The 11131-nt window shown below is 40.4% G+C and overlaps 1 protein-coding gene across 1 annotated transcript in view; it reads right to left on the minus strand.

Annotated features, from left to right (window-relative positions):
• Nucleotides 1-11131, minus strand: part of PRUNE2 (prune homolog 2 (Drosophila)) — a 206077-nt gene that overhangs the window by 4024 nt on the left and 190922 nt on the right. Inside the window, exons 19-20 of the mRNA XM_015567374.1 lie at nucleotides 7666-7704; nucleotides 3953-4000 (exon numbers count right to left, since the gene is read on the minus strand). Coding sequence (XP_015422860.1) covers nucleotides 3953-4000; nucleotides 7666-7704 — 87 coding nt within the window. The remainder of the gene's footprint in view (nucleotides 1-3952; nucleotides 4001-7665; nucleotides 7705-11131) is intronic.

Genomic DNA, 11131 nt, shown 5'->3' on the forward strand with positions numbered 1-11131 from the left:
GTAGTCTCACGGCCCCCATCCCAACACACGGGGCTTTTTGCAAAGCCCACCAAAGGTCCGGAAGTTTGATTCTTTTTTGGGGACAAAGAAACCAAAGGGTATAAAGAGAAAGGTTCCTCCATATTGGTTTGCTCAGGATTTGGGAATAGGCTCCCCTGAGATACTGATAGGCGTACATCTGGAAATAAATGGGGTTTTCCTGTATCTCAGAGTACTCCTGTATATTTTTTGGTGGCCTGGTAAATTCTGTAACAAACGTATCATGACTTTCTGATATCTACCAGAGAAGAGAGCTACACTCAGTGAACACGCAGAGGAGGAATTTCAGCCATGAAAAAAGGAAAAAATTCATTCGCTGAAAAGGGCCACAGGGAAATATCTGCAGATTTCATTTAGATCTGCCCTCCTGAGGCAGAAGTACAAGGGTTACTCTGCTTGTGGAATTTGCAGCCCCTGAGCAGTGCTCCTATGGCAGCTTTGCAAATAAAGCCATTGGTGATCCACACTGCCTGCTCATCCAGCTTAAGGTCATGAAGAATCTTTCCTTTGAAACACCCTCAGCAGTTCTACCTCTTATTAGTTATAGGGCCTTGGCCAAGTTACCTACCTTCTCTAAGCTTCCATTTCTGTATCTGTAAAATAGAACAATCATCTCTCACAGCTTGATTAAATCGAAAGTGTTTTCAACTGTACACAGTGAACACATAGTAAATGTCTATTAGTAGTACTAGTATAGATTAGTAGTAGTAGTAGCTTGGTGTCTTAGAAATGGGAAAATCATGTTTGTATAATTACTCTACTTATAATAATCTTGTCTCCTTGGGGAGTTTTCGGACCCAGACATGTTAACTGCCAGGACAGGTCAGGTCACCATGGATATTAATCTCTTTCTTATGCCTTCAAGGATCTGACTTGTTTTCTTATCTGCAGAGTTTTACCATGGAGTTCTCCTGTTATCCACTATGACCCCTAGATCTTTTTCTAGCATGCCTTTACAAAACAGGTCCTTCTTGATCTTGTTTTCAATTCTACTTCCCAGCTGCAGTTATTACCAGAAGTCTGCAGTAAGTTTGATTTGATGATTGGGATTTTATTCTTTCTCCCATGGTGATGATTCAGTTTCTCTCACAGACCAAGAGAATATATATTAAACCAACATTTGGGGCACACTGTGTGAAAAGTGTGAATGTGGGTCAGAATGTTTGACGTCATCTTGGAAAGTTTAAAGTGCACAGTCACTTTTTTTTTTTTTTTACCCTCTAGACCTCTGATAAAATCTTAAAAAACAAACAAACAATAAAAAACAACCCATGTGTGCTATGATGCACATTTTTAAACACCTCATTTTTCATACTGACTTTTTTGTAAACCTTCTAGGGTTTAACTTATCCCTTCAGCGTTGGGTAAACAAACAAACAAAACCCATTGAAACCTATTTCCCCAGTTTATGGAAGAAGCAAGAGACAGTCAAAAGTGAACGATTTTTAAGTAAATACAGAAAACCACACTGAAGATTTTTTGAGACAACAGTTATCTTGTAGAGCTAATCAAGCTACCAACAATGCCACTAATTTAAGTCTCCGCAAATAGAAGCACATCCCCTGGATCATGTATGCTTTTTTAAAATGTAAAAATATAAAAAGGCATGTTGCAAGTTTTAGGACACGTCTGAATAAATAATTTCCAAACCTAAAAGTGAGGGAGGCAAGCACCTCGGGGTACTTTGAGAAATGGTATGCTTTCTAGAAAACAAAACAAAACAAATAAAAAAAAATAACAACAAAGAAAACCCACGTATTTTTAATCAGAATTGAAATATGAAAGGAATATTCCTCACGTTTGGCAAATGGGCATAATTTTCTATAACTTTCCAGTGAGGCTAGCAACCTTCTGACAATTTTCCTATAGGCCATTTTATTTCTAACGTGTTAAATGAAGCTGCTTACAACGTGTCTAACAATAGTGCTTAATAATAGATAAAAACACTGTGTTTAGGTAGAAAGCGGGGGAAGACAGGCATAGCCTCCCTTCTCGCTCTGAGGGAAATGAGAGGCCACTACAGCATCAGGACACACTTCATCTTATTCACGGCCTGACTGAGGTCCTTGGAAGAGCCTTTGCCCATTTTGCAGTTTACCCAGTCAGTACTAGAAGGTGTAAAATGCTTCCACACAGGAACCAGAAGGAAAACGAAGCCCCTTATTCTAACACAGAAGAAAGCCAGAAATCCAGGGCTGGAAGTCAGTAGGGAGAATTCTTAGCCACTCTTGCCCCTCATCCCGGATCTCAGTCTGCACCAGGACCACGTGCCTCCCAAGGGCTTGGCAAGAGAGGGCTAAAGATAGGGGAAGCATGGAGAATAGTTCTGAGAAGCAGGAAGAACATTAGTAATTTGCAGCATCCCTTCCTCTCCCATGTCCAGCCCTGGAACAAACCCAAACAAGAAGCAGTGCTTTGCTCTCGCCCCAACCCCAAAGGGACTATAAACAAATGAGGAACAAAACAGACCAGGTAGACAAAGGAGTGGGTATGCCCGCAGATGTAGCAGCCATAGGCCAGCGAGTGACATTCTGTCCACACAGCTCATTAACTGCGGGTGCAGGACCCTGCTCTGGGGGGTGCTGTTTTGCAGAGAAAGGTCAGATTTGAAAAAGAATTCTGGTGGGCCAAGGGACAGGTATTTTTCTTTGCAGAATTTCTGTGTGGCAATTAGCTTGAAGCAACTGTCATCATCTCAAAGGTGTGGGACAATGTAAACTTCAAAAAAATAGTTGTGTGATTTCCAAGGTCCCTTGACAGCCTTTGTTCTTGGGTGCTTTTCAGCTGGGACCTTTTCTATGGATTTTTGTGTGCATAAACTTCCTTAAACTGTACGGTCACCATGGCAACTGGAGAAATATTGCACTGTGATTCTATAACTTCCCTTGTGACCTCGAGGGAAAGGAGACCCAAAGAAAACAAAACGTGACAATAGCTAAGACATTTAAATCTGATGTTTGCCCCTCCTTCTGGATTGGGGGGAAGAATGTTAAAATTCTCCACAACTCAAACCAGGTTAGGAGCCCCTGACTGGGTGGCCAGGTTCACTCTGAGAGCATGTTGGTGACCACAGTTCATTCCCTGAAACGGACGAGGCCAATAACGAACTGTTTTCTTAGGCGCCTAATTTTGTCCTCGCTAGTCTTTGGTTAGGTCGGAGGTTGCACAGCCATTCCAGCATGGAGACCACTTCCCTTGGATTTCAAAACCACCGTCACTGGAACTGCCCTGCAGATTCCAGTCCCGGCTCTGGGCCACTTTACGACTGTAACACACTGGGCTGGTCAGACAATCTCCCTAGGCTACTCTTTCCTTACATATAAAATGTACCTCATAGGCTTATTCTGAGGATAAGAATCAGCTAATGTGTGCGAAGCTTTTTATAGAGCCTGACATGTGGTCAGAACTCACTACGCGTTTGATTTCTATCTCTCACAGGACAGGACTAGATGGACTAGATCATTCCCCCAGCCCCATCCAGACTCAACTAACTCTTGGAATTTTCAAAACAAACAAAAAGTTCTCTCCCATGCATCAACATACTAAGTTCAAATGGAAGTCCCAACTTTCACTAGTTAAAATAGGTGATGTTGATTCAGAAAGCAGACTTGCCTTCCTCTCACCCAAATGCCCTTACATTTAAGCTCTAAATTCATTTTCTCCCAATGCGTGCATTGGAAAAATAGGATGCCACGTCTAAACGTCGGCTGTCGATAAGGAGTATAATGGTGGCCAACGAGACGGTGTTAAGATGGCCCAGTCCATTTTCAGTTTCTAATTTCAGGAGTGGAGAACATGAACGCTGAACATCTGAACGAGGTTTACCCAGTCCTCAATATATCTGCTTCTTTCAGAGCCCAGCCATACAATACTGCAAGTAACCACAGAGCTGTTACTGACGATGAATTCTTACTCCTTCTCCATAGAAGACAGTTCTGGATCATTGTAAAGGCAGCTAGTTCTGAGTGCAAGGAAAAAACAGGAAGCAGTAAACATTTTCTCCACTGTTACACTTTGCAAGCACAAAAGACTTGGGCATTTTAAACTGCTTAGTGTTGTCCCATTGCTAATATTGAACATTTCTACACCTGCAAGGATGCAATTAAGCTGCGATTCTTTTACTGTTAGTTTCGAAATACAGTAATTGCCCATCATTGAGTAATATATAAAGAGGATTGAAAACTCCAAACACTTCCAAGTGGGCTCTTCTGTCCTTGTCATTTTCCCTCCTGATTTTTCCAACCTAGCTTATTCTGGGAACACATTACAAATTTTTATTTATAATCCAAATAGTATAATGTTTTATATACAAAGAACAATCCCTCTCAAGCAGCTTAATTTCACTTACATATAACACTTAACTTTCTATTTTCACAAGAATGAGGATTTTCCAAGACACTAAAAGGGAAAATGCTAGTGTCAGCTTTCCTTGTCCTTGTTTCAGGAAAATAATAGGACACTTGCTACCATACAGCTGAGCTGTGTTCAGGAAAGACAAGTGAATCCCAACAATAACCAGAACTGGATATGTCCAGAAAGAAAAGTGTAGCCCTATGAAATCATGAAATAAAAGTTGTGTTAGGGTGTGTGAATGTGTTTATGCTCTTTTGGTGTCATATTGGCTGCTTTTGATATTTCATATTGGTGCGATTCCTCTGTTAGCAAACTTTAGATTTGCTTTCTATTAATTTCCGATGAAAATTTTTGCTTTTTCTCCTCTGTTAACTCTTTTATTGTTGGCAAACAAACACTAGTCACAGGGATTCTGCGATCTTTTTTACATGTGAGAATTCCTTTTATACTGTGAATAATTTCATAAATTTATATATCTATTTGCAAATAAGAGGCATGGTTATCAGTGTTAAAGCCCGAAGGCTATCTCTCCCTGGGAAGGGCAGAGGGCTTCCCCCCCCCCCAGGTATTTTCATGGAGTATATTTAGCAACTCTAGTGAACAAGGACAGTCAGGCAAGTGTTGACAGTGTGCTAGAAAAACCTAGCAAAGCTGGACTGGAATCAAGGAAGGGCAATCTTCCAAAGCTAGCTTTTCTGGTTTTTAACTTCGCATACTTCTTCCAAAGAAAACAGCAATTTGCCATCCAGTAGATATTGTCACTCTAAAGGCAGCAGGTGGATTTTGCACCATTTTCAACCTCAGAATGGCTCCCCTATATACAATGGAACTTTCAAAAGTATTTTTTTTTCTGTATAGATGTAAAGTTTTTTAAAAAAATAAGGCAGGCTGAAGAAATCACCTTCTGAAAGGCAGTGAGAGGTGCTGGTGGCGGTGTGTGTATGTGGAGAGAGAATGAATGTTTGAAAACACAGGTGGGAGTAAAGCAAAACAACAGACAGGTAGGTTTTGTTCCCTGGAAGGGTATATGTTTGCCTTTGGTTAGAGCCAGCCTGCAGCTTTCCAATAAAGGTCATGTAGAAAGTCAGGGTGCATTTGTCTGTTAATAGAAAGAACCTGGGATATCTGGCTTCTACAGGCTCATCACAGATCTGTAGTGACTGTGTTTGCGGAACCCCAATCATCATGCACCGTCTGTCCAAGGATCTGGGGGTCACCTTAGAGGCTGAAAAGTTGTTGAGAAGATGTAGTTGGTTTGCCAGAATGGTAGGATACAGAGGCATTTCAATCATCGGTGGGATCAACAGAGTAAAATTCTTTCTCCTTGCACATTTTCAAATGTACAAATATATTTCAATTTCTCATAACATGTAATGTCACCATCAAAAGAAGGAGGGTCAATTGGAGGAGAATTCAGATAGGTGGCTTAGCCACTGATTCCAATCCCCAGTGGAGGGCGTGTAGGAGGCAGGTGATCAATGATTCTACTCAACATCGATGTTTCTCTCTCTCCCTCTCCCTTCCCAACTCATTACTGTTTCTCTCTCTGGGGAATCTCATGTCACAATGCAATTTGAGTACCAATGAATGCTTTACATTACACCAACATTTGGTTCCTTGATTCCTAATATCTTCCTTCCATGACTTCTTGTTTTTAATAGTTGAGCTAGAGCCTAAGAAGAATTTGTTAGAGTAAAAATTTACATAATTTTGAGTATTGTTAGTCTAACTGGGTGTTAGTTATGTTAAAAGAAAACTAGAGGATAGAAATATTGTACCAGTAAACTACTCTAATGCTAAACTTTCTAAAGCAAAAAACTTTCCTTGAATTTTTAACCCAAAAGATTCACACTAGAGGGAAATAATTCTACAGATTACGTGCAATAAAAATGGGCCATAGGGGGAAAAAATGGAAATGGATCGTTTTCATGAGGAATTGGCATTTACATCTCTGCAGAAAAATGCCACTAATTAAGATCTTATTTATACAGAATTTGTAGCTGTTTGCACATTGTCCAGATTTCCTGCATTTGCAATGTCTGTTAAAATGGGAGCTGGTCATAAAAATTAACAGTGTAAGCAACATTTGAAATGGAGAAATACAGTAAATATGCCAAATAGTACTTGTCTCCATTTAACATATAGTGTCAGAAAAATTATTTGTAATTTGGAAATAAAAAAAGGGAAATTACTGGATATTCTTTCAAAGCAGCGCTGAGTGGACTGAAGGACTATTTTACAACTCTTAGGACCAGAGGTTCACTTTTAGATTTTTGTTGAGCAGAGATGCAAATAATGTTTGTCCAGCATTCTAGTAAAAGATAACCCTAAGGTTGTTTATTGCCCTGCTGAACGTTAATCAGTTTTGTACCTAAACCAACAATCTTATCCTAACATTCCTTCATAAATTGCCTATTGATCTCTAGCTTCAGAAATGCTCTTTGAACTGGTTTTAACACCTTATTGGTTCCTTTATTAAGTAATTAGTTAAATAAAATCACTGTCATGAATTCATTTTATATTTGCGTTAAAGTTATGATTTTGCCTTTTTGAAAATTATACTTTAACAATAGTGAGCAATGGGGTTTTTTTTTTTTCTGTTTATCCAAAGAGCTCAAAAGCTGTTGATTAAGCAATATTTCCAAGTCACTAAATAAGGTGTTGAAAAATAGTATTGGAAAGTCATTAAATTGGTTCTACAAAAATAATTTCCTCTTGTATCATTTCTCTCCATTAGTAAGGTTTTGTTGCCCCAATATAACATCCAGATGATCGTTATAGTATATGTTATATATACACTAGAGGCCCAATGCACAAAATTCGTGCAAGAGTAGGCCTGCTGGCACTAGCTTCCCTCTGGCACCTGGGACCCGGGCTTCCCTCACAGCCCAGCTTTGTCCGGAAGGTCGTCCGGAAGGATGTCTGGTCTAATTAGCATATTACGCTTTTATTATTATAGTGTGTGTGTGTGTGTGTGTGTGTGTGTGTACCTGTGATGTATTCTTTTGCTGTGGTGCATAAAATTGCATGTGCATTTAAAAAAATTAAACAACAGTAACAAATACGTTCTTCAAGATAACCCAAGATTCTGGGGGAAATAGGCTATAGGACAAATAACTGCAACTGCGTCTATCACAGACAAAGGGAGCTTCTAAACAGCAGCGTTATTATCAGGATGCAAAAAATACAACACCCGGCATGCAGGCTCTCCCAACTCATTCCTGAAATGCAAGCCAACACCACGCCAGCTGCTGAATGAAAACCAAGTCTTACTTAGTTGCTTCTGATGCTTCCCTCAGTTCTTCATCCAGTCTGCATGAGCAAAAAGCATCAATGTAGAAAACAAAACAAAGAAAAAAAGCAAGCAGAGCGTGAGACAGTCACCCAGCAAAGCAGAGCCAAACGTAAGTGGAGCAGATTAGCTTTCAAAAACCATCCTGTGGAGCCCTGAGAGACAATCCATCAATTAAATATGGAGTCGTTTCCTCCCATTCAGTGTTTACATATGTTTACTTTGCGAAATCCTTCATAATGGTGAATATGAAAGTTGCAAGGAGATCGGAAACATGCTGGCTGAAAAAAGCGGAAAACATCCACATCAGCCTGTTGAGTAGTTAAGGTTAGCTTGCAGCTTGGGCCACATCAGGGATGTATCTGTTTAGTAGGTTTCAGTTGCAAATTAGGTTGACCTCAACAGCTTTACACACAAGACAAAGACCGAGAATGGTATACACAAGGGACTGATGCAAAGGCTCTGGTAGCATGTTGAGGTCACCCACGAATAAGACAATGGTGCACACACACAGAGGGTCCAGCATGACTTGTAGATTAAGAGATTTTTTACCTCACACTTCTCTTATGAGATTTCTCTTCATCGTACCTTACGAGATAAAAAATGGATGCAATGAGGAAAATGAGCCAACGGATGAAAATGAAAAGACAGGTCAATGTTTTAAAGAACAGTCAGAACATGAGAGGAAAAAGCCTACCCAAATAGTAATCCCATTGCATGTTGGGAGAAAGCTTATTTTAATTAGATATAACCAATGATTTAGGATTTCTAATGTTAGACAGCCAATCCTCATTATTTGCAGATTTTGTTTGCAAATTCACCTACTTGCTAACCTTTGTTTGCAACCCCTAACTCAAGACCTGTGGCACTTTACATGAGCACTTGTGGATGGCCTTAGAGCGGCAGGAAATGTGCGCCACCTGATGTGCACTTGCCCAGCTGATGTGGCTCTGCCTTCTTGTTTTAGCTCTCATGCTGTAAACACGTGTCCTTTTTGCCATCTATTAAGTGCCATGGTTTGGGGTTTGTTTGCTTGTTTGGCTTTTTGTTGGTATTTTGCCATTTAAAATGGCCCCCAAACATAGTGATAAAATGCTGTGTAGTGATCCCAAGCACAAGAAGGCTGGGTTGTACCTTATGGGGAATATATGTGTGTTAGATAAACTTGGTTCTATAGTGTTGTTGGCCATGAGTTCAATAATAATGAATCAGCAATATATATCTAGCAAGGTATCTTTAAACAGAAACACATAAAACAAGGTTATATATTAATTGGTTGATGAAAATGTGACCAGAGGCTCAAAGGAACCTAACCCTGTACTTCCTCTAGGAACAACAGTTTAGTGTTTGCTCTTTGGTGTTCTAGAACATCACCCCAGCAAATAACAAGAGTTGCCTATAATCAGAGACTAGAAGTTTGATTCCAGATTAGGCAAGTGTTTCTTTCATTTAAGCCCTTTGATGACAAGCTCCATCCCAGGTGAATATTGCTGCTGGGATTGGTTGAGATCAGATACTCTGAATGTTACACAGTGATAGGACAGAGCTATGGCTTGTATTGATTTGAAAATGGCATAACATGAAAATGAAGCAATGAAGGCCAGTAACAAAAATGGCAGAAAAGCCGACCAGAGGAGACGGGTTATAGGAGACAGGAGATAACATGGATACATGAGGAGGACATGAGTGGTTGTAAATTTCTTTCTCCAGAAGAAAATCTTTCCAAATGAAACCCTTCCTCCTGAAGTGACTTTTTAATGGAGCCCTTGGAAACGATGTGTGTAGATGAATGAAAAGGGCATGTTTAACTTTTCAACTAAAGCTTCTCATGTGACAGTGAGTCTCTAAAAGCAACATGATTATAATAAAGAACATTCTGGGTCACCAACTGTGTGCCAGGAGGCTTTCTGAATGCTTTGTGTACTTTGCTTTCATTCAGTCCTCAGGGCCATCCCATGACCTGCGCCTCACTTCTCCAGTACACCGAGGCTGAGACGCAGAGAGTTTTCATATGTTGCTTGAAGACTCAGAGACACTTAGAGCCAGTAAGGAAGATTCACATCTAATACTAAGCTTCCAAAGCCCATTCTCTCAGCTTTTTCCAAGAGCCACCCTATAGAAGCATTACCTTATTTGCCTAGAGCAGTGATGGCGAACCTTTTGAACTCGGCGTGTCAGCATTTTGAAAAACCTTAACTGAACTCAGGTGCCGTGTCACATATAGAAAATTTTTTGATATTTGCAACCATAGTAAAACAAAGACTTATATTTTTGATATTTATTTTATATATTTAAATGCCATTTAACAAAGAAAAATCAACCAAAAAAAATGAGTTCGCGTGTCACCTCTGACACGTGTGTCATAGGTTCGCCATCACTGGCCTAGAGTGTGGACAATGCTCACTTCCACTTGAAAAGAGGATGTCCTTGTCATTTTTTGCAAACAGAGACAGTATTTTAGGAGGTGAGTGCCCCAGTACTTTCTTTTAATTTAAAGAGTAGGAGTTGATTTTTGAGACGGGGCGCACCATTTTGAAGCAGCAGGCCAGAGCTGTGAGGTGTGCTGGTTGTGGGAACCTTAGAAGCTAAAGAAGATAGGAGCCATTGCCGGGACTTCACGAACCCTCTGCTTGATTCAGCTGAGCCAACTGCCACTCCAGGCCCAGTCAGTACCCTGGGTTCTTGCCTGAGGCTGTGATGTAGGGAAGTCAAAGGCATCTACTCCTGAGCTGTGACTTTGGATGGATACATTAAAGGAGAAGGAAACTACTAGGAAGGGGCCCAGGAACTCGGCTGCCAGCCAAACCTATTCTAGTTCCATCTTTCTTTGTTCCTACTTATTCTTTGCATGAGCAACTTCTCTTTACTGACGTGTCTTCCCATATCTGTGAATGATATAGAGCGCAGTTGGCATAGAAACACACTAAATGAGAAACCCTCCCTTTCAGTTTCTATGCCTTTTTTTAAAAAAAAATGAGGACTATTTATTTTTATGGGGGTGCCCAGATTGGAAGGTCCATTTTCTTATCCATCTTCTGAAGAAAGATGGGGTATCCTTGTCTGTTTTCTTTGAGCTGATGATTCCCTTCCTCTCAATTCGATTCAAATAAAAAACGAGGGAATTAGACACAGTGAAACAAAACACGACCCACAGAAAGCACTGGTTCTTTGCAACCACGAAACAAGAGGAGTATTCACTCTCCTGTATCTGTGTTTTAAGTTCCAGCTCCAAGTGGTTGTTTAGTTAACTTATACTATACTCCTATTTTTGTAGCACAATCCTGTGGCCTTCAGCATCAGCACTGGTGCCTTCATTACCCCGTGCTGAGTAAGGAGCTGTCCCTAACTGCCACTCACCACTCAGCCTTATTTTCAGCTGAAGGGAACCATGAAGGAAAAGGATTCAGAAGAAAACAGAGAAAGGTTACTTCCCCTCCTCTCTCTTTC

The sequence above is a fragment of the Myotis davidii genome, unplaced genomic scaffold, assembly GCF_000327345.1.
Source record: "Myotis davidii unplaced genomic scaffold, ASM32734v1 scaffold98, whole genome shotgun sequence".
In the NCBI taxonomy this organism is placed as follows: Eukaryota; Metazoa; Chordata; class Mammalia; order Chiroptera; family Vespertilionidae; genus Myotis; species Myotis davidii.